General features: G+C 41.9%; 1 protein-coding gene across 7 annotated transcripts in view; it reads left to right on the top strand.

The window, feature by feature from the left end:
- CACNB4 (calcium voltage-gated channel auxiliary subunit beta 4) overlaps positions 1 to 26,678 on the top strand; it is a 192,560-nt gene that overhangs the window by 63,628 nt on the left and 102,254 nt on the right. Inside the window, exons 1-2 of one of the 7 annotated variants that reach the window (XM_037912553.2) lie at positions 9,783 to 10,055; positions 14,316 to 14,380. The exons of 4 other annotated variants lie outside the window; for them this stretch is intronic. In XM_037912553.2, coding sequence (XP_037768481.1) covers positions 14,348 to 14,380 — 33 coding nt within the window. In that variant the 5' untranslated portion in view covers positions 9,783 to 10,055; positions 14,316 to 14,347. Of the gene's footprint in view, positions 1 to 9,776; positions 10,056 to 14,315; positions 14,381 to 26,678 lie in introns of those variants that run through there. 2 more of the 7 variants (XR_006284899.1, XM_037912552.2) reach the window with 2 other exon arrangements.

Raw genomic sequence — 26,678 nt, 5'->3', positions numbered from 1 at the left:
CATCCATCCCAGATGCCTGGGGAAAAAAGGTGGGCTTTGCCAAGTAGCTGGAAGATTAAGAAATTCAGTCTCTTTCCAATGGGTGGAAGCAAGTTCTGAAGTAGATGACCATTAATGTTTTGCTGGCAGCTCCTCCCTCTTTGAATTGATGGAGCACCTGCTTGAGCACCTCTGCTGATCTCAACCATGGCAGTATTGTATGAGAGGGAGAGAGAGGGAGGTAATTTCTCAACAAGTCTCAAAACGTTTGGGGCTTTATGGGTCAAAACCAACACGTGAGATTCAGCTGGAAGCTTGTTGATGACGGCTGCAGTTTCTGGAGCACAAGTGTCTTGTGCTTTAAGATTTCTAGAAGGAATGGGTTGAATAAAATCACATACATCAATATAGTATTACTGTAAGTATTAAGTTTTTCCTTAATACATACTCTCAGGCCCAATTACATTTTGTAAAATGTAAAAATTACATTTTAGCGTAATCTATTTCCATGCTCGTTGTAGTATCAGAGGTGTGTGGAACATCTACCCTTCTGTGCTGGCTTGGAGTCTGTGAACAAAGTTGTCCTTGTGTTACCCTGAGGCTAATGTTCCAGCCAATGCCAGCCCCATACCCAGGCTGGGAGAGGAGGGGCACTATGGCTCCACAGCCCTCCTGCACTGATCACAGTGATTTGGTACTAGTGATTTGATAATAGTGAAAATGAATTTGTTAAGGTAAGAAAAAGAATGAACGTACTGACTTCTCTCTCTGGCTTTGTACACTGCAGTACTGCTGTTTTTACCTGACTCTGCAATCTCATTACTGCACTTCCACCCAGATAACATATTGGTGCATTTATACAAAGAGAAGTCTGCTACATCTATTGAAAGAACTGGACTAGTGCGGTTATTTGAGTGTTCAATCATTAGCTTGGGCTTCAAATAAAATTTGATATGGTCTTGGGCTGCATTCTATAAAGTTCATGTTCTATGAAATACTGTGGTTTTTCCCCCCCAACATTTGGATCACTCCAAACCAGGAACATATGGACCCATTTTTCTTAGAGACTTCACACCTTCTCCCTTTGGACCTCAAAAATGATTCAACTGAGCAAAAAGAAATGGAATCCAAGAAGAATCCCTGTCTGATTCCAGGGAGATTTGTGCCTAGAATGTATCCATTCAAAGGGATATGAAATGCTCTTGACATCAGATAGTTACAATATTTTTATCTGTGATGAAAGGAGACTTTTCAATAGAGTATTCAGCTTCTACTTTTTCAGTTAAGTCAATATTCTGACTGCTTTTCTTACTTTCAGTGTTTTACTCTAATGGGTTAATAAAGTACTGTTTTTTATGAAATCACCGTAGCAGTTTTAAGAATTTCAGATCTTATACAAGTACTGTAGTGCAATCTCTTGATCATGAAAGTTGAACTTACAAATGTAGAATTTATTTATTTATTATATAACTCCCTTCAACTGAGTGAGCCCTTGTTTGCAAGGGCAGGTGGATTTCACCTCAAGGACTCTGCATGCGGCAGGGGAGGGGAGCCTGGTGCAGGGAGGCTGAGCTCGTCAGGCCTCGGTTTTATACGGCAGTGTTTCTCAAACTTTTGATGCTGGTGACCCATTTGGACTTAAAAAAAAAAATTGTGACACCCTCCTCTAGAAAAGATTGTGACCTCTACCTTCAGCCATGAGGGACTTGGGGTGTCAGCCTTGCTCAGGGGCAAGGGGCTGAGCAAAGGGCTTGGGGCTCTGGACTTCAGCCATGCTCGGTGCTTCAGTCCCCCTTGGGGCATCGGGCTCAGGCATCAGCCACTCTTGGGGCTCAGGGTATGGAGCCCCAGCCTGGCTTAGAGTTTCAGCCCCACTCAGGAGTTGGGGTTTCAGTCCCCCTGACGCTCCCGGAGCTGCCAGCTGTGGCTTCAACCCTCCACCCAGAGGTGTGTGTCCCTGCCCACCCAGAGGTATGGGATGAACACGTTAAAAAAAATAAACATGTTCATTCTATTTTCAGTTAATCACAGGTGTTAACTGTGATTAATTGACAACCCTGATTAAAATATAAAAGCTTGTATATAATAGGTACTAGTATAGAGCTGACCTAACATTTGACTTCATTTGCACTGAACTGGAGAGTACTCATGCAAGGCCCTTGTTAACACAACTGGCCTTTGAGCCATGTGAAAGAGAATCTCCGTTTGTTCATTTAAAATAAAAAGAAAGGGCCATATTTGCTGCTGCAGCTCAGTTATTCTCAGTGCAGCACCAGAAAGGGTTGCGGTTGGTGGATCCTGAAGCTGGCTGGGAAGTTGTCCAGTCCTAGGTGTAAATCAGACCCTCTGGCTGCCCACCAAACACTGTTACAGGAGTGCTGTATAAGTGATAGCTATGTATATGTAAACCGTTAATAGATAATCCATCAGCAGATGGCACTCCAGGGTACATAGTATAGAGTCTGGGTTTTGTAGGCTCAGTAAAACTTGTTCTTTTGGGGCAGTGCAGATTGGCTTCTTATGTGTAGCTCTTTATGTCAGCTCTTAACAGCAACAAGGGGCCATTCCAGCAGCCAGAGATAGCTGCAACACAGAACTGCCCAGCTATGCCTCTTTTCCAAGCCATGCCCCCTACATCTGGGGCTGGAGGAGTAAATGTCGTAAGAACAGGAATGGTACACAGAGATTTCCTTATTGAAGAGGAATTCATAGAATCATAGAATATCAGGGTTGGAAGGGACCTCAGGAGGTCATCTAGTCCAACCCCCTGCTCAAAGCAGGACCAATCCCCAATTAAATCATCCCAGCTAGGGCTTTGTCAAGCCTGACCTTAAAAACTTCTAAGGAAGGAGATTCTACCACCTCCCTAGGTAACACATTCCAGTGTTTCACCACCCTCTTGGTGAAAAAGTTTTTCCTAATATCCAATCTAAACCTCCCCCGCTGCAACTTGAGACCATTACTCCTTGTCCTGTCCTCTTCTACCACTGAGAATAGTCTAGAACCATCCTCTCTGGAACCACCTCTCAGGTAGTTGAAAGTAGCTATCAAATCCCCCCTCATTCTTCTTTTCTGCAGACTAAACAATCCCAGTTCCCTCAGCCTCTCCTCAAAAGTCATGTGTTCCAGACCCCTAATCATTTTTGTTGCCCTTCGCTGGACTCTCTCCAATTTATCCACATCCTTCTTGTAGTGTGGGGCCCAAAACTGGACACAGTACTCCAGATGAGGCCTCACCAATGTCGAATAGAGGGGAACGATCACGTCCCTCGATCTGCTGGCTATGCCCCTACTTATACATCCCAAAATGCCATTGGCCTTCTTGGCAACAAGGGCACACTGTTGACTCATATCCAGCTTCTCGTCCACTATCACCCCTAGGTCCTTTTCCGCAGAACTGCTGCCTATTCATTCGGTCCCTAGTCTGTAGCGGTGCATTGGGTTCTTCCGTCCTAAGTGCAGGACCCTGCACTTATCCTTATTGAACCTCATCAGATTTCTTTTGGCCCAATCCTCCAATTTGTCTAGGTCCCTCTGTATCCTGTCCCTGCCCTCCAGCATATCTACCACTCCTCCTAGTTTAGTATCATCCGCAAATTTGCTGAGGGTGCAATCCACGCCATCCTCCAGATCATTTATGAAGATATTGAACAAAACCGGCCCCAGGACCGACCCCTGGGGCACTCCACTTGACACCGGCTGCCAACTAGACATGGAGCCATTGATCACTACCCGTTGAGCCCGACAATCTAGCCAACTTTCTACCCACCTTATAGTGCATTCATCCAGCCCATACTTCTTTAACTTGCTGACAAGAATACTGTGGGAGACCGTGTCAAAAGCTTTGCTAAAGTCAAGGAGCAATACATCCACTGCTTTCCCTTCATCCACAGAACCAGTAATCTCATCTTAGAAGGCGGAAGCAAAAGTGGATGGGAATCTGGGGGGCAGTGACCATGAGTTGGTTGAGTTCAGGATCCTGACGCAGGGAAGAAAGGTAAGCAGCAGGATACGGACCCTGGACTTCAGGAAAGCAGACTTCGACTCCCTCAGGGAACGGATGGGTAGGATCCCCTGGGGGACTAACATGAAGGGGAAAGGAATCCAGGAGAGCTGGCTGTATTTCCCGGGTTAATTCTGGCTAATTTGCTGGAGGGCCAGAGTAAGGCCCTGAATCTTGGCCCTAATTGTACCTTATGAAGACAGGCTTGAAAACGTAGACCAGTGAAAAATAATAGAAACTAGTAGCTGGGGTTGGAAGAAGCAAGCTGCTGGGTTCCACTTTTGCAGTAGGAGACATTATATCCCACTCCCCCACCATGCCCCACCACAGCTCATGCCTGCACTTTAAGTAAAATGTATCAGTTAAGTAAGCATAACCTAAACAATTTTTACTAACCCTTCCTACAGTCTTTAGCCAGGCCTGGGCTTAGGGGTGTGATTTTGGTGGACAGGAGTTGGTTATGGTTATGTAACTTCATCTGGGGGTTTAAACCCCTCCTCAAAACCTAGGTGGGAGCCATACTTGCCCACTGACCTTCTCTCTCTAGCTCCCCTGCAGTCCTTCAAATCGCTCTTCCCTTGAGCACCCATTCAAGGTGAGGAGGAAGGAAAGCCAGAATTAACGCCTTACTTATGGGGAACCTGGTATTGTTACTGCACCGACAGTGCAGTGTAATTATTATGCAGTGGTTTCCAAGACAACGATGACTTTCACTTAAATGATGCTTTCTAACTGTCTCCATTGCTCAATTGTATGGTTTTCATGTAACTGATCCCAGGGCCAAAGCCTACCCTCACACATATCCAACCTCATCAACATCAATGGGTCTTCATGGATGTGAGTATAATTTGTACACATTCACCTTTATTTAGGAAACTCGCTTTTATTTTCCAAGATCCCTTGTCACAGGCAGTAGAAACCGTTGTGCATAGAAGCTCCTTTCTGGGTTCCTTCCACAGATTGCTATGCTGTATTCTGTAAAGCTCTTCGATGTCAATAAAAGGAGAATATTTCTGGTGCTTCACGTTGCTAAGAAAGCCTTCATTCAGCAAAGCAATCGATGTTGCCAGATTGAAGTGATAGAGCACTAACAGATGCATGAGAGCTTCCCACATTAATCTTTGATGGAATGCTGGCCCTTTAATTCCTGCTCAGAGGTTTGTCTGGCAGAACACATTGTGTGTCTGAACATTCCACACACAACCTAATATTCTACCGATTTCACCCCAATGTTAATTGAACAACAGAGGCACAGTAGCTAATCTGCAAGACCAGCACTAAAAGGGTTAATTTCCAAATCTAAAAAACCAGACCTCCATTCTACATAACGTAACAGAAGCAGACTACTATTAACCTGATTACTATTAACCTGCAGTACAGTATAATTTTTTTTCTTTTTAATTGTCTTGAAGGAATTGACTGAGATTGTCCCTTTGACCAGTAAACAACCTCATAAATATTTAGCACAGATCTAGATATGGATTTAGGGTTCCCATTAGAGTTCTTGAGTATTTCAGCCATCTCCTTATTTGCATTTTGGTCACAAAACCACGTCTAAACTAGGGGTCGATGGCGCAGTATAACATGTCAATTTCATTTTCCATAGAGTTCAGCAATTTGAGGGGGGAAAACATCCAGTCAAACTCTTCTTACCTAAGTCATGTGAGTAGCCCCTGTGAAATGAGTTAAGCATATGGTATATGGGACTTCTTCAGTGAGTTAAGCATATGGTATTTGGCCTGTGACAATTTTCTTTCAGCTTCTACTGATTAAGATGGTCTGTTTACAACTTTTAAATACAATCCTGTTGAGTTAATATATTTTTATTACACCTTTTAAAAGCTATTCAGCTTAAGCAGTTAAAAAAACGTATTTTAATACCCCTGAATATTACATTTTAATCTAGACATGATTGTAAGAGAAAAGACAAGTAGAATAGGAAATAGAGCAATTCCACTGATTTGGGGATTAAATACTTCCATTACAAATGTATGTCAAAGTTCACTGAAGATTTCTTCTTCTCCTCCTGCTCCTCTTTTTTTGAATAACAAATTATTCTGATATCGCATCTAAAAGTTCCTTCAAAAATTCTGACATTTAAAAGTTTCCCTAAACATTGTATTTGTTATCACAGACTTAATTTTTTAATGGTAACTATATTCAGTATAAATAATATCCTCAAGCAATGTTATTTCCCTGCTCCTTAAATTTTCTTCATTTTAGATTTTTTTCCCCACTGGCTGGCCACTTATCAATTTTGAGGTTCCCACTACAATGGATAGGGCAGAAAGCTGGTCTGTGGCTAAGCAGAGGATTGAGAATCAAGAGACAACCCAAGCTTTATCTTCAGCTTCAATTTTGTTTGTTTTTAGCATTGCCAACTAACCTCATGAAATAGTTATTTTATTCTATAGCGTGGAAGAGGAATAACTCATTAGGACAGTTTGTTTTATTTATTCAGAGATTTAATAAGCAAAAATCCACCTAATATCTGTACAGTGTAAGATTGCAGAAGCTGATATTTTGGGCTTTCTCAGCCTGTCATAGGATTCTGTGATTCATAAACAATATATATTGTAGCTGAATCAGGTCCTTGGCCATTTAGCTGTTGCTGAATCTTCTAGGTCCACTTGGGTGGACTAAAAATGCTTATTTTGTACATGCTCCTAAATTTCCTTGGTGATTCCTAACACCCCCCTACTGACTTCAATGAAATGAGGACTGACAGCACAGCAAGCGGAGCAGCTCAAGAGTTAATTGGCCAGGCAGACTGAAGAAATCAATGAATTAAAGGTGTGCACTAAATTCTATAATGTAGGATACTCCAACTGCTGTTGCTGCTTCATGCTGCAGGTAGGTGCAAAGTACATACAGCGATCACCATATTCTTTCATTGTCAGTGTTTTGATGTCTTAGGACCCAGTTTAGTCCCTGATTCAGCAAAATACTTAAGCACATGTCTGTCTTTACACGTTGTTTGTACAGTGGTAGGGTCTAGGAATCCCTGTCTTGGATCAGAACTCCATTATGTTAGGTGCTGTGCAAGAACAAAGATCGTCTCCAGTCCTATTGGCTTGAACGTGACTGTTCACATATTAAAAGTTATGCATGTGCTTATGTACTCAGTAGTAGCCAGGTGCCTGATTTTGATCAAACTTAAACAGGTGTCCAGGGAGTTACTCTAGTGTAAGGAAAATCAGGTCCACTGTCTTTTTCCTAAAAGTCCTATTTATGTGGCTTCCACTACAGTGTGAAAACTTAGACACATTTCATTGTGATTTTTAAACTAGGCACCAAAGTACTGCTAGAAATAAAGCATGAGGAAAACCCACATGAACCACCTTGCATAGGGTCTCCACCACTCTAGCCCTGCCCCAGGGCTCTGCCCCTCTCTGAAGTGGCAGGAGATTTCAGAGTCAAGATGCCTAGGGTAGTTCATGCCTCCTTGACTGTTCTCAGTGGTAGCTGATGACAGAACAAGGAGTAATGGTCTCAAGTTGCAGTCCGGGAGGTTTAGGTTGGATATTAGGGAAAAACTTTTTCACTAGGAGGATGGTGAAACACTGGAATGCGTTACCTAGGGAGGTGGTGGAATCTCCTTCCTTAGATATTTTTAAGGTCAGGCTTGACAAAGCCCTGGCTGGGATGATTTAATTGGGGATTGGTCCTGCTTTGAGCAGGGGGTTGGACTAGATGACCTCCTGAGGTCCCTTCCAACCCTGATATTCTATGATTCCTTGGAGCTATTGTTTCAGGCTCTCTGCAGAATCAGGCATCTCTCACACATGAGCCACATTTTCAAGCTTTCCTTTGCATTCACGAGGCCTAGAAATACATTTCTTTAAAAGAAAATCTAATCTGTGAATCCAGGAGCTGGGGTTTATGCCTGGACCTATAATGCCTAACCTTAATCCAGCTCAGCCACCTTTAAAGAAGGGGCTTAAAAGGACCTGGGGTATGACTGCTGGGTCCATGATTACGCAAATACACCGACAGGCAAGCCACAAGCTGCATTTTGCTGGGCCCAGGGAAAACACATAACATTCCCTACAGACACACTAATGAAAGAAAAAATTATATTTGACTTCTGAAATAGCATAGATAGGGCCTATCACTTTACAACTCTTTTGGCTTTTTTTCATTGCAAAATCATGAATGGCCTCACTAATGTCAATTTTTCTTGCGAGTTCACACTCCATAGATGAAACAGTAAGATAACTTAAATGTCTCTGTGCCATCATAGATCATCTGTCATCTCTGATGATACACGGGTACAAACAAACTCACTAAATTTATATAAATAACATATAGTCAAACTCAAACATCCACAATCTAGACTGATTTTTTCCCCCCTCTCCTGGTGATGGGCTGTGGCCAGGCACCTTGGACTGGACTAGTAAAGTGTATTTATTTTCTCCCCTTTATGTGGCCATGCCTTCATGCTGGAGTGTGTAGGTATCATTTCCCCAATCCCCATGCTGTTTCCTACACAGAACATGTTAATTTTGGCATTATGTTATGAGTGTGTGAGAATTTTACCCACAAAGAAGTTACTATGTAGAAAAGAAAAGTTCACTGTAAAAGAGTTGCTCTGTGTGTGTTTCCCTTTAAGGAATTTGTCTTTGCTTACTTAAACAGAGCAACTAAATTTCTGACAACTGACTGTATGATTAAAGTTCAGGGAATTAATGAAAATAGCTTTCCTAGAAGAGGAGAAGTTCTTGCTGCAAAGTTGGTGCTATTTTGCTGCTAACTTAAAAATGTTTCACCTTTAGCTTACTATGTCTGGTATGAGTGAAACATGTAACGCATAGCTGGTGAGCCCCTTGTTCCTGCTGGGGTGCAGATATTCATACAAATAATCCCATTTACTGGTAGCTAGTGACTCATCTCAAATAGGACAGTTCTTGTGAATAAATGCTCACCAGTGTGTGTCAAGGCTTTATGGTCTGGCCCCATGTAAATTTTTTATTATGTACAAGTGCAAGATTTTGACCAACTTACACTTTTTAACAAAGGCATGTTGAAACTATTGGGTTTTTTGTTGTTGTTTGGAATAAAAAGGAACACTATAATTAAACCAATTTGCATAGTTCATTGGAAGTGGCTTATAAAGAAAAAATACCTGATAACTGAAACTTGTTGCTCATTAGAAAAATAAAATTTATACTACTGCCTAAAAATAGAGTGAGTAGACTCCCTTGGTTTCTATTCACTACTAAAATTGGTGTTTTAAGGAGGTGATGTGTTCTCTCCCCTTCTCCCCCCCCCCATATGCAGCACTATAATTTAGGTAGGATATTAAGAACTTAGTGTGAACAAGAATGAAATCTCTTCTGTTCCCCCCCCCCCGCTGTGCCTTTGTATGAAATGACCTATTTTCCCTTTTTAAATGTAAATTACAGTTTTTGTTAAGTGCAGATCCTTCCCCTAGAAATATTGTATTATTTTCTTACACTTCAATTTAGAAATCAAAATCTTCCAAATGTCTACAGTATGTATTTATAATACATAGTTTAACAAATAGGAAGATGTATTCAGTGGTAAAAACTCTCCATATAGAACACCCCTTTTTGATTGGGATCAGATTTTAGAGTGTGTGTGTGTGTGTGTGTGTGTGTGTAAAAGAGGAAATAATCAGGGACAAGCTCTTTGCAAAGGTGTAAGCCTGGGGGTCCTCATCCACTATCAAAGAAAATGCTCTTCCAGCTGACTGAAGCAGAGCAGGGCAGCTCAGCCAATCACAGTGTTCTTTTCTAGCTCTGTCATCAGCCCTTGGTTAGGGAAGGGTTTGCTTTTATGCTCTGTATTTGGAAGGCAGATAAAATGCCAGGTCTGGGCTGCCTCTAGGGATAACCTTCCCCTCTGGGATGTGAATGAACAGCATCTTGGCTGGGGAAGCCACAGGAAATTGACAAGGCAGGCTCCGCTCCCTTGCATCGGCCTTTTCTACATTTTAACCCTTGCTGTGGCTTTGTGGCAGTTTCAGGTTTGCATTGAGAGGTGTGCTTTGGGTTATCAGACCTCCATGTATGACAATTTGTACCTGCATGGATTTGAAGACTCTGAAGCGGTAAGTATTTTCATCGATAACATTTTTTTTCTGAACAGCCTTATAGGATATGCAGAGGACAGATATGAAGAATCAGGCTTGGTTTCTGGGTTTAGCTGATTGGTGTTGCACTGTGGACAGTTTGCAGTCACCTGAAATAATCCTCCATTACATAATTTCTTGTCAAGCAATACAATTTAGGGGTTTCCAAGAAAGGCTTGAAAGCATTTTGTGTACCATAATTTACCAATTACAAGCTACACTTCTGCTCTCAGGGAATGTATGAATGCTTCACAGAAGATGGCTTTACATATGCAGAAGCAGTTACAGCTAATGTGTATGTTGTAGTTCATCAGCGTAACAGGAAAAGATGTTCATTATATAATAGTTAATATTTGTCTGATCCAGCAGGAACAGAGTTTCTGAGCTGCCATCTGTGTTATATGCTCTCTGTCCAAGTGATCAATGCAGTTGCATTTGATTTTCTTAACAAAGAGACAGTGTAAGTGTTTGCTGTAATATAACCCTGCAGGATCACAATGGCAGAATGTAGCCTTAAAATACTGTCCGAAAGAGGCTGAGGTGTTTTTCATTTTTGTTTAATTAGGAAATGTTGCTCCCCACCCTCTAACTCACGATAACAACCCTCCTAGCAAAACCTATTAAAATCTTAACAAAATGGTTCACCGGGAATCCTAAATCCCACGTCAGGTTGGGCATACCATGGAGTTTAGGCTAGGGAATATTCATCATTAGTGCCTGTAAATCTTATTGTGGTGGTGGTTCTGGCTAGCACAGGCACCTGCTTTCTTCAGTGGCTAAACAAAAGCCTTGAGAGGCAAAATTACCAGGGGGAAAGAAAATTACTTAGCTTACCACGGCAATGCACATGTTGTTCCATGTTAAATAGGAATGTGTTACATAAGGCTCATGGCCAACTCACAAAATACACAGATTATAACAAAATAGTGTGTACGTCAATGCAGACGTATGTGCCCAATGATGTGGTATCCACAGGAAATGATAAGATCCTATATCACTTCAGATGAGGCTTTTTTCTCGTCTGGCAATGTGGTCTTATCAGGCTCCAACTGTAAAATGTTATCTGTCTACAGGTTGCCTCACATGCTAGCAACTTATCTTAGTCAATTTATTTCAGGGGGAGCGGAATCTGAAATATTCAGAATTTGAAATTAAAGAATGCACTGTGCTATCTTGGGGGGTGGGGAGAAGAGAGAGTCTAAAGTATTTGAATCCCTAGACGTGTTGTTTCCTTGGGTCAATTTATTTCTACAAGTGTGCTCTCCACCCCACCCCCTTGTATTTCCATTTTGATTTGTTAGCAGTTTTCTTCAACTGCTGTCAAAACTGACATACCAAAACCATAAATGAGAATTTTAGTTCTTCTAGAGATGATGTCCATGTGGACTAGGAATTAACATGATAAACCTTGTGTTCTTGGGAACGGTTTCAATTCTTGATGCACAGGTTTGCAGGAAAAACATTTAAAATGTATTTCGCCCCAGTCCTTTGGCCAAGTGTAGTTGCCCTGTAAGATGGAAAAATTGGAAGTGTAATTGACTGTAGTTCAGATGGCTAAGTTTTTTTTGGATAGTGGTTGGTACAGTAGAGCTGTATCACTTGTGACTAAGACCAAGAATTTTAGGTATTTAGATGCTCAAAGATGAAGATAAGTGCCTAATGGGATTTTTTTCTAAAGCGCCTAACTCACGTTAATTTCAGTCTGGCTGTAAATGGTTTGCTCACATCGAAGATCATTTGGGTAGAGCAGTTTTATGACTGAAAAAACCTAGGAGACGTGAATAATAAAAAAAAAATCCAAATAATATGAATTAAAACTATAGGAACCTTGCTAGCAGCAGAAAGTAGAAATTTGAACCGTCGCTGTGAAATTTGGGCCAACCTGAGAAAGCAATAGTATCTAGGTTTCCAAATATTCCATTTAAGTGATTCTTGGTAGCAGGGTTGCCAGCTCTTGAAGTTTTATCTTGCATCATTTGTGTCCTTGGCAGCCGCAGCTTTGGGAATCATGTGAATACATGAGACTCTCCGCTTTCATTACTTTTGTTTTTAAAGTAAGCATCTAGCCCTCATGTTTATGAAGAAAAGATGGATATTTTGAACCCCAAAGACTCCAACATCAGGAGACAGATAAAAAGAACCTAATTAATTATTTTTTGCAAATCTAATGACTTAAGCTAGTCTCATGATTATTTTGGATCCTGACTCATAATTTCTGAGTTCTTGGGGCTGGCAGTACTGTGGTGGTAATACTGAAGAAAAGTGTGTCATGCAGCATGAAATGGTGTGAATGCAGTTTTAAACCCAATGGGCAAGACTAGGCCTGTGTAACTGATATATAATATACTAAAAAATAAACTAACCCAGCAGTATTAGGTTCTCTAGTTATTTTCAGTACAAGTGCATTAACGCATGTTACTGAGTATGCATAGATTAAAGCAATACAGTTGCCTTTTTTAGGAATCAAAAGGCTTACCCCTAATGTTCTGCAGCTAGTGAAGATATGGAAGCCCAAGGATGTATATTGTACTTGCTCTCTTGTTTTCTGCAGCAGACAGAGCTGTGGCCCAGTACCTTCTGTTACTGACAAAGTTTCCAGCACACAGTAAATGCATATATATCAAAATGAGTCAGGCTAGAACAGTAACACCTTATCAAAGTTGACACTTGCCCTTATAAAACAGACCCTTTAGCATTCTACACTAATGACCAAGCACAACAAACTAATCTGTAAGATGGATCAGTTCTTTAGAATGCTACAGAACTTCTCTAGATCTATAGTGTGGGACCTGAGATAACAAAATGGTGTTCTGAATAATCTCACTGTATTTTGCATACTGTGGGCCACACTCATCCTGAATATGCTCTGGCAGAAATCCTGGAGCAGCACCTGAAGAGTAGAAAGCCATGGCACCGTAGGGGACTAACTCTTTTTGCCCAGGGGGAATAATGCTGCTTAGAAAGTCGTGGCCCTTGTTCAAGAAAGAGCATGGCTAGCATGGTCAAGGAGTGTGCTGACTCAGCTCCTCTCCCTAACAGAACTCCTATAGAGATACTGCAGGAGTTAAAGCTCCTGTCCCCACTACTCAGTGGTTTGAGCATTGGCCTGCTAAACCCAGGGTTGTGAGCGCAATCCTTGAGGGGGCCATTTAGAGATCGGGGCAAAAATTGGGGATTGGTCCTGCTTTGAGCAGGGGGTTGGACTAGATGACCTCCTGAGGTCCCTTCCAACCCAGATATTCTATGATTCACAGACCTGAAGAAGTGCACACCAAGCTGAAACACTGCCTGACCTCTTTGGGGATGGGTTTCCCCGGGGCGGGGACACAAGGGGCCATGCTAGCACAGATAGAGAGATCCCAGTGAATCTGTCCCTTTAGGTTTTATGTTAAAGGTGGAGAGTACTTTTCATATGAATGAATTGTTTAGTACGTTTTGCTGCCCTGTAACATGTATGCCTTCAAGGACCTCTTCAATGCGATCTAGGCAATGCTTGTAATCTGCCACTGTAACACCCATATGTCGCTGGCTTTCGTCAGGCATGGGCTAGCTCAGACATCAATAGAGCCTCTAAACTTTTAAAAGCATTGCTTACTCTATCCCAAAAGGTCACATAACTAACAGACCTGGAGATGTTTTCAATGGCAGAATCACTTTATAAGCTCATGTCTGATTCAAAGGTGACTTGGGCAAATTTATTCTGTAGTCTTTATTTTTAAATTGAATGAATCAATATCAATAGTTGTGGTAAATTACAGTGAGTCCAACTCCTGTTGCTACATAGAGTGGAGATTTGGAAGCTCGAGCAACACATGAAGAATGAGGACAATACCACAAACAAGTAAAAAAAAAATCCTGTTTTTAGTATGTTATACTCGTATACCTATTTACACAACCGGAGAGAGTCCATGCACTGGCCAGTGCCATATTCACACTCATACCAAACATTTCATAGCTGGGTGGATTTCTCAACAGGTGGTCATGGAGAGAGGGGGGTGGTTCCTGCTGGGGCTCTCCCAATGAGGTCTTCCCACTGTAGCCTAGGCATGGAACCTCTTTTATCTTTTTGTTCTTACCATGCCTACTCCTTATGCACACGCATGAAGGTTTCAACCTTTCTTTTCCTTATTTGTATTTCCACACCCCATAAATTTTGGGGTGCCCTGCTTTTCATAGGTTGTTCTTAGTTACCCTTATTCCCATAAGCATTTTAGTAACTTTTACATTAACTGTTTCCAGGGTAACCTGCGGCCCGTACAGAACTTTCTGTGATGTTACAATCAGGTGTCTTGCAGCTTAGACGGGTATGTTACAACATATTTCTCGTAACGTCACCTATTGGACCATTTTTCCTAGCAATCTTGTGACTTTAGTGGCATAGGGTTATTCTTAGGTTACCCCCTTATGTCAAGCTTCCTTAAGCCTAGTGTGGTTAAGCTGAAATTTTACAGGCCTCAACCTGTAGGCCTGGCATTACAGCCATGCTGTACTTATATTCCTAATACGCACTCATCGGTCCTAAATACTTGTCAATCTTATAGTCCCATCCTATTATATTTATTCGTTACCCATTGATTATATATGACATAACATAGGAGTTCACCATGAGATTAACACTGCAATGATAAAATGAACTAATTGGCTACAGTTCACTGATGCATAATAAATGATGCAGTTTAAATGGAGTCAGCAAGTAATTATTTAACATTTTTGGAAGTACAGTTGGGAGTAAAATTTGTGATAGTGTGATGCTGTGTAGATTTTCACTGACCTGAAATAGACATATGGACACTGAACTCTGAACTTCTTCAGGTTAACCTAGAAGTATTAGAATTACTCAGAACTCTGGCCCAGCTGTGAAAAGAACAGAATGGCTTTAGATGTCTTCAATGTGGAAGCATCACCTATATCAGTGTGCTAAATGTTTTTTTTAACTGCATCGAGGGGAGATTAGGACTTCCTCATTCAGTAGGAGGATTAAATTGTGATTCTGTGGAATTTAGAGAACAGAAGAAATGTTCTCATTGAGACATCAGTGCCCTCAAAATCAATGTGTTATCATAATAGAGAGAAATCAGTTTTTTCTTATGGGTCCATCCCTGTGCAAAGGCAGGACAGACTCTCCTGGTAGACCACATATGGAATAACTGATTAGGCAGCACGTAGACAGGAAAAGAAAATGCAATAAGGAGGTGAAATATTTGTTGGAACTAGGCACGAAGTTGATAGTATGTGAATGTGCTTATCTGTATAGATACAAAAATGGATATTAAAGTAATTATTGAAGTTTATCTATCAAAATGTATAATTGTTAAAAACCCACTATTTTATAAATATGCAACATATCTTACCAGCTATGATGATTAATGATAGGTGGCTGATGTACTAGCATGAGGCTTTTTTTTTTTTTAAGGAGCAGGAAATTATGTGGTTGAAAGTGAATAAAAATACCTGCAAGAGTAGATAAGTACATGCTGTAACAGAGAAAAAGGATATAAAGAGGCAGGGCCTTGCTACTTTCACAGACATAACCAAATCACTGTGGTTTACTTTTACAATTGTATTTAACTAGATGCAATGAGTGTATTTTACAGTATAGAAAATCTGAATGCCTCAGCTATGCCATCCGTGAGTTGCCCACAGGTCCTTATAAGATAAACATAACTTTTTTTAGTTTAAAAGTATTAGGCCTTGTCTATATTGTCACTTTACAGCACTGAAACTTTCTCACTCAGGGGTGTGAAAAAACCCCCCCTGAGTGATGCAAGTTTCAGCGCTGTAAAGTGGCAGTGTAGACAGTGTTCCCAGCACTGGTAGCTCTTCCCCTCTTGGAGGTGGTTTTAATGAGACTGTGGCAGCGCTTTAACTTTGCCAGTGTAGACATACCCTTAGTTGTGATGAGAACCCGGGTATGCATGAGAGAGGCATTTACACTTAGGAAAGGGGTTTTGTCCTTGTAGTATTTTTATTAGCACAGCTAACAAAAGCACAAACACTCCAACCCAGCAAAGCAGATAAATAATATGTCAAGAAAAACCCAGAGTGTTAGTCATCCTCATCCTCACCACCAGTGGTCATCATCCTGCCATCTCCCAAGGCCCACGGTCGGGATACAACTTTTATGTTATGCTGATGTCCACTACACCTAATGCATCTTCATTAGGGGTTTCAGCCCCTTTTCCTTATCTGTATTTCCTCATGTTACTAATGTTGGGGTGACCTTCTCTCCCAGGTTAGGCTTTTACCTTAAGCTTATTAGCATATACAGTATGCCAATTAGTTACCATGGCATTCTTGTGGTTGGACATCTGCTGATGTTCCTAACTTAAAATATCAAAAGCTGACATCAACTGGCATCTTGTAGTTACCTGTCAGCAATTTAGTCCTACTTGTTTATTACAGCATTCTATCTTGTGATAGCTTATGATTTATGGTTAGTCTTGGTTAGCTAATACTTTTCGGGCCTTAGGCCTTGATTAGTTTAGCTAAGCTTTTGTTTTACAAGCCTTGAGGCTTGTAGGCTCATTGCATTATTGCCTTAACTTATCTCTATGCCTTACTGAGTAAATATCTATATCTATAGACTACATAGGAGACAGAAGAGAGATCCAAAATACAAGCTGCCCCAGGTGCTCCCTCGCTTTGGAAATTAGGAGGTCCTCCAGGTAATTCTAAAATATTGCCCCTTTTCGGCAATATGGCCTGTTTAAAAATGAAAACCCAGGAGTGTTTTGTATGACTCCAACAGTCTGTCATTCCTGATAACTGGAAAGTCAGGGTATAAATACTCATAAGCAAGAACGTTTAAGACAATAAGGTGTATTAGCTAGGAAAATCACTGTGGTTTACTTTTACAATTGTATTTAACTAGATGTAATGAGGTGTATTTTATAGTATAGAAAATCTGAATGCCTCAGCTATGCCATTCCTGAATTGCCCACAGGTCCTTATAGGATAAACGTAAGTTTTTTTAGTTTAAAATATAGGTTTTTCACCCATTCAGTGAACCTCAAAGATTAACCATGGTCAGCTAGTTTACATGCCCTTGTTCATCATGTAGAGGTTCTACAGAAATCCATGGCACTTATTTATGAATTTGTATAATAGTCACACCTAGAAGCCTCAGCCAAGGTTGTGGCTCCATTATGGTAGATACTGTACAAGGAGCAGTAGACACTGCGTGCCCCGAAGAACTTAGTATAAATAGAGAAGATTGATAAAGGGTGGAAGAAAGAAATTATTTTTATTAACTGCACTTTGCAGAGGGGTCTGACTTTTTCTATTGCTTTGCACCCTGTGTAGATATCTACATTTATGCAAAGTGGGTGTAGAATGTCACCAGATCAGAACAGCATTTTACACCCCTGTTGCACTCACTCAGCACAGCTGTAAATACCCATACAAGGTGCAGGGTAGTGGAGAATCGGATGCAGAGATGCTAAGGGCCTGACCCAAAGCCTACTGATCAACTCTTGTTGACTTCAGTGTTTTGGATCAGACCCTAAGAGAGTTGTTGAGGGTCCCACAGAAGGTCTGCGGTAAACCTGGGAATGGACCCCCAGGATTCCAGGGTCCCAGTCCAGCGAACCTGTCACCAAACTGTGTGCATAGAGCTCTCTACATCTTCTATAAATGTCAAACACTGACCACTGTTCCATCCTCCTCACCCTTCCACATTGTCAATCTCTTCCACATCTCCCTCCTGCCTCCCTCCCTGCTGTTGTTCTCTTCAGCCTGCAAGTATGGTGGCTTTTTTTTCAATGCATAGTCAGTACAGCTAGGGCAAAGTATCTGAAACACACATGCTCTGTGGGCGTGAGAGACTGGGGAAGCAGTAAAGCAAAGCATTAGACAAGCGTGTGGAATGTGATCCAGCTGGTGGGGGAAGGGAGGGAAGCTAATGTGACTCTTGACTGCATGTGCAAAGCCATCACCTCATGAAGTACAAAGATAAGACTCTTTCAGTACAGCTGTAGTGTTATGTTGCCTAGGCCTAGACTATTGCATTCAGTTCCGGGCATCACATTACCTTAAAGCTATAGACAAATGAGGGTCTTCAGAGAACAGCAACAAAAATAACAATGGGGTTTACCGGGGCACAGACTTTATTATTTATATTGTATATATTATTATATATATATTGTGTATATATATACTATACTATATTATTTATATATATATATTGTAGTAGCATCGAGAGGTTCCAGCTTCAATGTCCTAGAAGCTGTACAAACATGTAACAAAGAAATGGTCCCATTCCTAATGAATTTACAATCTACATATAAGATGAGACAATAGGTGGAGACATCAAACAGATGAGGAAAAAGGAGGGTGAATCGCAAGGTGACTGTCTCCTTATATGCCCAGACAGTATCGGGTACACAGTGGGAACTACCATAACACAAATAATAAATAAAAATTATGAAATCATGAAGAAATATTAAAAGGGCTAAGCATGACTAGTTTAGGGAAGAGACAATGGACAGGTTGGGGATGGGTATAAGTATTTACATTTTACGGGTGGAAGACCCGTTGCTAAGGATTCTTAAAATATAAGGAACAATCCTACATTGGCAGGGAGTTAGGCTTGAATGATCAAAAGGATCTTTGTTATTTCTCTGTCATATGAATAGGAGTAGTGCAGTGAGCATGGTGGCTCTCTTCGTCTCTAACAGTGGGAATAATGTGTCATGATGCCAGATTCCTTATTTTCAGCAAATTATCTTCCATCCATGTTGGTTGATTCTGCGGCAGGGAAGGGGTGAGTTTAAAGGGTAGACACCATTGTGATGGAATCACAGAGACTGACAGGTCCTGAGTGTAGCATTCAGTAAAATCAAGCCAAAATAAGTTTCACCTTCAACACTTTTGTATAAAAATACTCTGTGAAATCAGGACCTGGTCTGTGTTTATTCAGTTGTCAGAAGCCAGATAATACAGTACATAGCATGCTATGCAAGAGACACCCATTCTCTTTCACTTCCAGTTTAAATGTATCATATCATTATGCAGCTATTTGCAGACTATTAAGCAACCCACTTACGTTGGAGCTCATGACTAAGTTCAATATTTTGCGCGACTTCTGAAGAATAACTTTCCCCAACATAAATCTCCTTTTAGTCCAAGATTTGCGTAAAACACTGTTATACCACTAGGTTTGTGTGGTAACTACTGTAAGGGATTCAAACTGCTCACCTGTGGAATGAAGCTCATAAATCTAACCATGTCATATATTACTATAAACAACATCCTTTCAAAGTACTCTCCTCTTATGACCTCTGTTTTTGGACTTTAGAATGGGATAAAAGCCGTTACCTAAATGGGACCTGGCAGATGGAGATCTGTAGCTGCGTATGGTACATACGGAAAATCCTCCTACAGTCTGGAGGGTAAAAAGTAGTCCCTGGAGCTAAGCCGCTCCCAGCCATAAGGCAGTCCATGGTAGTGGTGCACCCTGTGCATGTGAATGCCAGTCAAGCTGTTTACCAGTCCTTTTCTGAACCTCCAAAAGCACTAATTTAAAGCAACACCTGAGCATGTGAGATGACTTTCCTCACTTCTCACGAGGTGTAAGATTAATACTTGTCAACAAGTTAGCGGCTTTATCTTGTGTACTTGAGTCAATTGTCAGGGCTGTTGGAAAATCTGAACTCTGCTTTATAGTTAGTGGGTCGGTAGAGGGACTTTGAGAGCCCCAGCCCAGCAGGTGTGGATTTAAGGACAGAAGTTAGGGAACAAAGAAGCAGAAAGGGAGACTGCAAATGGTGTGGCTTAGTATAGGGTAAGTGGGGAAACTAGGCTTGGTTTCTTTCCTCTCTTCCATCTATGTTTGCTCCTTTCCTGCCTCCTTCACTGGCCCACAACTCCCAAATAGTGTTGCTTCCTCTCCACCCCCACCATCTTCCATCATGTTCTCTCTCCTGTCCTCTTCCTCCGATCCCAGAGCTCTTCTGCCCTAGGATGGACTTCATTTGGAGTTATGGGCACACGGCAGGATCAGGAGCTTAGTTTATTAGTTTGCAAGGCGCTTTGATGTGCTTGGATTAAAAGTGCTGTATAAATGCAAGATTGCTGTTACAATAACGTCAAATTAATATTTTGGAGTGATTTGATAACCTCTTTTTAAAGTTTATTGTAGAAAGGGCAGACAGAAGAACCCCAGGTGCACAGACACTTGCCTTCTTACTCAGACACTTCAGTTTCTTCCAAGAGCCCTAGAACCTCAGTGATATAGCAGGTTTCAGAGTAACAGCCGTGTTAGTCTGTATTCGCAAAAAGAAAAGGAGGACTTGTGGCACCTTAGAGACTAACCAATTTGAGCATGAGCTTTCGTGAACAACATCTCACTTCATCGGATGCATACTGTGGAAATTGCAGAAGACATTATATACACAGACACCATGAAACAATACCTCCTCCCACCCCACTCTCCTGCTGGTAATAGCTTATCTAAAGTGATCATCAAGTTGGGCCATTTCCAGCACAAATCCAGGTTCTCTCACCCTCCGCCCCCCCACAGACAAACTCACTCTCTTGCTGGTAATAGCCCATCCAAAGTGACCACTGTCTTCACAATGTGTATACTACAATGTGTAGTAGTATACACATTGTGAAGACAGTGGTCACTTTGGATGGGCTATTACCAGCAAGAGAGTGAGTTTGTCTGTGGGGGGGCGGAGGGTGAGAGAACCTGGATTTGTGCTGGAAATGGCCCAACTTGATGATCACTTTAGATAAGCTATTACCAGCAGGAGAGTGGGGTGGGAGGAGGTATTGTTTCATGGTGTCTGTGTATATAATGTCTTCTGCAATTTCCACAGTATGCATCCGATGAAGTGAGCTGTAGCTCACGAAAGCTCATGCTCAAATAAATTGGTTAGTCTCTAAGGTGCCACAAGTGATATAGCAGGGAACTAGAAAGCTATCCTGGTTTTTTGTGCACACACACAGTGGTACATTAAGCATCCCACTTTGATTTTCTGGGTTCCCATGTGCACTATGCAACATGTAGCTTTTATGCAGATGAAAATGATTTTTTCCAGGCTGCACGTGCAAATACGGGCACATGTTTCATCTGCATGGTTCAGTACACCTGCCAGTGCACACAGGTTATTGTCAACTGTTGGCAGGAATTACCTTGAATTTGTGGACATACTCTCTCAGTAGGATGGTAGCACATTTAGATTCTACTCTATATAGGTTTTTATACCACACTCATGACCATTTCAGAGTAACAGCCGTGTTAGTCTGTATTCGCAAAAAGAAAAGGAGTACTTGTGGCACCTTAGAGACTAACCAATTTATTTGAGCATAAGCTTTCGTGAGCTACAGCTCACTTCATCGGATGCATACTGTGGAAAGTGTAGAAGATCTTTTTATACACACAAAGCATGAAAAAATACCTCCCCCCACCCCACTCTCCTGCTGGTAATAGCTTATCTAAAGTGATCACTCTCCTTACAATGTGTATGATAATCAAGGTGGGCCATTTCCAGCACAAATCCAGGGTTTAACAGTCTGGGGGGGGGGAGGGTAGGAAAAAACAAGGGGAAATAGGTTACCTTGCATAGTAACTTAGCCACTCCCAGTCTCTATTCAAGCCTAAGTTAATTGTATTCAATTTGCAAATGAATTCCAATTCAGCAGTCTCTTGCTGGAGTCTGGATTTGAAGTTTTTTTGTTGTAATATTGCAACTTTCATGTCTGTAATCGCGTGACCAGAGAGATTGAAGTGTTCTCCGACTGATTTATGAATGTTATAATTCTTGACACCTGATTTGTGTCCATTTATTCTTTTACGTAGAGACTGTCCAGTTTGACCAATGTACATGGCAGAGGGGCATTGCTGGCACATGATGGCATATATCACATTGGTGGATGTGCAGGTGAACGAGCCTCTGATAGTGTGGCTGATGTTATTAGGCCCTGTGATGGTGTCCCCTGAATAGATATGTGGGCACAGTTGGCAACGGGCTTTGTTGCAAGGATAGGTTCCTGGGTTAGTGGTTCTGTTGTGTGGTATGTGGTTGCTGGTGAGTATTTGCTTCAGGTTGGGGGCTGTCTGTAGGCAAGGACTGGCCTGTCTCCCAAGATTTGTGAGAGTGTTGGGTCATCCTTCCGGATAGGTTGTAGATCCTTAATAATGCGTTGGAGGGGTTTTAGTTGGGGGCTGAAGGTGACGGCTAGTGGCGTTCTGTTATTTTCTTTGTTAGGCTTGTCCTGTAGTAGGTGACTTCTGGGAACTCTTCTGGCTCTATCAATCTGTTTCTTCACTTCCGCAGGTGGGTATTGTAGTTGTAAGAATGCTTGATAGAGATCTATTTCCGCTTGTTTTTTTCTACCCTTCCCCCCCCACCCCCCGACGTTCTTGTTAAACCCTGGATTTGTGCTGGAAATGGCCCACCTTGATTATCATACACATTGTAAGGAGAGTGATCACTTTAGATAAGCTATTACCAGCAGGAGAGTGGGGTGGGGGGAGGTATTTTTTCATGCTTTGTGTGTATAAAAAGATCTTCTACACTTTCCACAGTATGCAGCCGAGGAAGTGAGCTGTAGCTCGCGAAAGCTTATGCTCAAATAAATTGGTTAGTCTCTAAGGTGCCACAAGTACTCCTTTTCTTTTTACTCATGACCATGGTTTCTGAGGGCCTTCCAGTAGTGCATTCAGCAATGTGATTGCACATCTGTCACGTGTTACTTGTTCTCTCATCCTCTCCCCAGAAGGAGAAGCACATGGAGTAGAGTATTGTTTTGGTAGGTTTTTTTGGTTAAATATACCTGTTGCTATCTTTTTGTATTCGAGAAGGCAAGGTGAAAGAAATGTGCCTTGCATTCAGTGGTGAGGTTGGTGATAGTCCTTAGTTCCTGGGGGAGTTCGTTCCAGAGTCTCAGACCACTGCAGGAGAAAGTTCGGTCTCCCACACAGATGAGCCTTACTCCTATTGTCCTTTGTGCCAGAGGAGGAAAGTTGTTTTGCGTTTTTTGTCATGAAGCTTTACATGTTTTTTTTAGGTATCCTGGACTCAGGCCATGCAGTGTGTTGAAGATAAGGACCAAGACAGTAAACTTGATTCAAAATTCCGTGGGATGATTGCAACTGTATCTGTATTGCAGTATTAGATATAGGAAGAACCACATAGGAGGCTGTTAGGATGTAGAATATTAATATTTAGTGTCTGTACTCCTGTATGAACAATAAAGGATCCTGTCAATTTAAGAATTGTACTTCCTATTGTTTCATGTAACCCTTAAGACTACTGTTGCTGAAAGAGAAACAGAAAAGAGAGGAAAAATACATGCGTGTTCACTTTGTGCACGGTCAATTTAGCTGTGTTCTTGATGATCCATCCCACTTTCTATCTATTGCACTAACGAGGTGACATCACTATCATGCTAGCTAGTAATTTTCTCCTGTTGCTGATGTGGCTCTTTCACATAGCAACAGAGAAGAATTAAAAGGAAAAAAAAAAAGAGTAAATGACTGTGGAATGACAAAAACTGTCAGGGGATTCAGAGGTGAGCAGCCTTCGGGGCTGTTCTAACTTGCATGTCTCTGGTCCTGTGGAACCCAGAATTTGGAAAACATAAAAGTGGTTTAAAGCCTCCTTGCAAGCACAGCAGAAAATCTGGCCCAGGACTGGATGTCAGGATTTCCTGGTTCTCAGTCCTGTGCTTGGACCAGTGGACCATATTTTCCATCCCCTTCTCTCCTGACATCCTGTTAATTTGTCTCTCTTTTTATTTACTACTTAGGTAGTACTAAAGAGTCAGTGAGAAAAATAAGTACCACTGCAGATCTTATCTAGAAGCTGGTAGCCCTTCACATCCTTTGTGCTCACTGGAGTGAAAGAGAGAGAGAGAGGGTGAAAAGAGTGAAGAATAGCATTCTTCACAGTTCCTGTGTCTGGTGAAGTATAAAGTGTGATGCACAGTATTTGAGCTCACTTGCAATTCAATTTCCATAATCAAGCTCCAGCTCACAGCTATTTCACAGCAGAGCAGGGGTCTGAGCTCAGGAAAGAAACCAAAAGGATTCGGGGGGTGGAGGGGTGAGAAGAGAAAAGAGGTTAGGGGCAGTTTCCATGAATACAGTGAACTTTTCTTCTCTAAGCTTTTGGAAACAAGGAAAGATTTCCTCTTTTTGTCTCCACACGCTTCCTGGATTTAAATAATCTACGTAATAGCTTTTGCCCAACAAGTAGCTAAAAAGTGCATAGAAAAACATTTTTCATTCTGTCTCTTGTGATTACTACAAAGCTAATTCAGTTACCATAATTCTAAAGATTTATGCTTTGCATTCATTTTGTTATAAACCGGCCTACAATCTTGCTTCTAGTAAATATGGAGCAGTGCAGTAGTTACAACTTAAAACAACAGTCAACAATTTTGACAGCAAAGTTATTTAAAATGGCAGCTGGTAGGTTCTGTCTTTCTGAAGTGAAAGGTGCCAGATTGACAGCCTTTGAACTTGGAGTTCTTTGTTTATCCATGGAACAAATACAGCCTGTCCAGCAGAAATATGAGCTTCCGCACAAACTGCCCTCTGAAATTCAGCCTCCATGCCCATTCAGTTCATAGTCTCTCTGCTGAACCTGCCAAAAAAGGGCCAGTTAGTGCCCAAGTGAGTTTTGTGATGAGAACATCTCTCTACTGCACAATATACTGAGACCAAGCAGCACAGAATTATAGAAAATTAGGGTTGGAAGAGACCTCAGGAGATCATCTAGTCCAACCCTCTGCTCAAAGCAGGACCAACACCAACTAAATCATCCTAGCCAGGGCTTTGTTAAGCCGGGCCTTAAAAACCTCTAAGGATGGAGATTCCACCACCTCCCTAGGTAGCCCATTCCAGTGCTTCACCACCCTCCTAGTGAAATAGTTTTTCCTAATATCCAACCTAGACCTCCTCCACTGCAACTTGAGACCATTGCTCCTTGTTCGGTCATCTGTCACCACTGAGAACAGCCTAGCTCCATCCTCTTTGGAACCCCCCTTCAGGTAGTTGAGGGCTGCTATCAAATCCCCCCCCACACTTCTCTTCTGCAGACTAAATAAACCCAATTCCCTCAGCCTCTCCTCACAAGTCATGTGCCCCAGCCCCCTAATAATTTTTATTGCCCTCTGCTGGACTCTCTCCAATTTGTCCACATCCTTTCTGTAGTGGGGGGCCCAAAACTGTACACAATACTCCAGGTGTGGCCTCACCAGTGGCAAACAGAGGGGAATAATCACTTCTCTCGATCTGCTGGCAGTGCTCCTATTAATGCAGCCCAATATGCCATTAGCCTTCTTGGCAACAAGGGCACACTGTTGACTCAGATCCAGCTTCTCGTCTACTGTAATTCCTTTTCTGCAGAACTGCTACTTAGCCATTCGGTCCCCAGCCTGTAGCAGTGCATGGGATTATTCCATCCTATGTGCAGGACTCTTCACTTGTCCTTGTTGAAGCTCATCAGATTTCTTTTGGCCTAATCCTCCAATTTGTGTAGATCACTCTGGACTCTATCCCTACCCTCTTCAGCTTAGTGTTATCTGTGAACTTGCTGAGCATGCAATCCATCCCATCATGCAGATCATTAATGAAGATGTTGAACAAAACTGGCCCCAGGACCGACCCCTGGGGCACTCTGCTTGATACTGACTACCAACTAGACATCAAGCCATTGATCACTACCTGTTGAGCCCAACAATCTAGCCAGCTTTCTATCCACCGTATAGTCCATTCATTCAATCCATATTTATTTAACTTGCTGGCAAGAATACTGTATCAAAAGTTTTTTGCTAAAGTCAAGCTATATCATGTCCACTGCTTTCCCAGTATCCACAGAGCCAGCTATCTCATCATAGAAGGCAATCAGGTTGGTCAGCCATGACTTGCCCTTGATGAATCCATGCTGACTGTTCCTGATCACCTTCCTCTCCTCCAAATACTTCAAAATGGATTCCTCGAGGACCTGCTCCATGATTTTTCCAGGGACTGAGGTGAGGCTGACTGGCTTGTAGTTCCCCAGTTTCTCCTTCTTCCCTTTTTTAAAGATGGGCACTATATTTGCCTTTTTCCAATCATCTGGAACCTCCCCTGATCACCACGAGTTTTTAAAGATAATGGCCAATGGCTCTGCAATCACATCAGCCAACTCCCTCAGCACCCTCTGATGCATTGCATCCGGCCTACGGGACTTGTGCATATTTCACACCAAAGAGCCACCAAATAAAGTCTGGGATTTTCAAAGGGACCAAAGGGAGTTGGGTGCCCAACTCCCATTGACTTTCAGTGCTTTTGGGTGCTTAACTTCCTTCAGCCCCTCCAAAAATTCCAGCCAAGGACTGAAACATGGTGAACCCATTTTCATGGTTACTCCATGTGGTGTAAGAATTTTTGCAGCCCTATGCCATGGCTGTGAGGAAGATTTCCTTCTCCAGTATATTACCCAGCAGAACTGTTCCGGTGGTTGAAAGCCTGGCTAATGCAGGCTCTCTCCATCCAGTTAGAAATAACTCCTCCCTTCACTGTGGAGAATTTCCCATCTACTTTACAGATAAAATTGATGGATACTATAGTGTGAGGAGGGTTGTATTAGAGTGGGATAAATGGACCAT

Source organism: Chelonia mydas, chromosome 11, assembly GCF_015237465.2.
Source record: "Chelonia mydas isolate rCheMyd1 chromosome 11, rCheMyd1.pri.v2, whole genome shotgun sequence".
NCBI classification, from domain to species: Eukaryota; Metazoa; Chordata; order Testudines; family Cheloniidae; genus Chelonia; species Chelonia mydas.
This window is presented reverse-complemented; position numbering and strand designations above follow the sequence as displayed.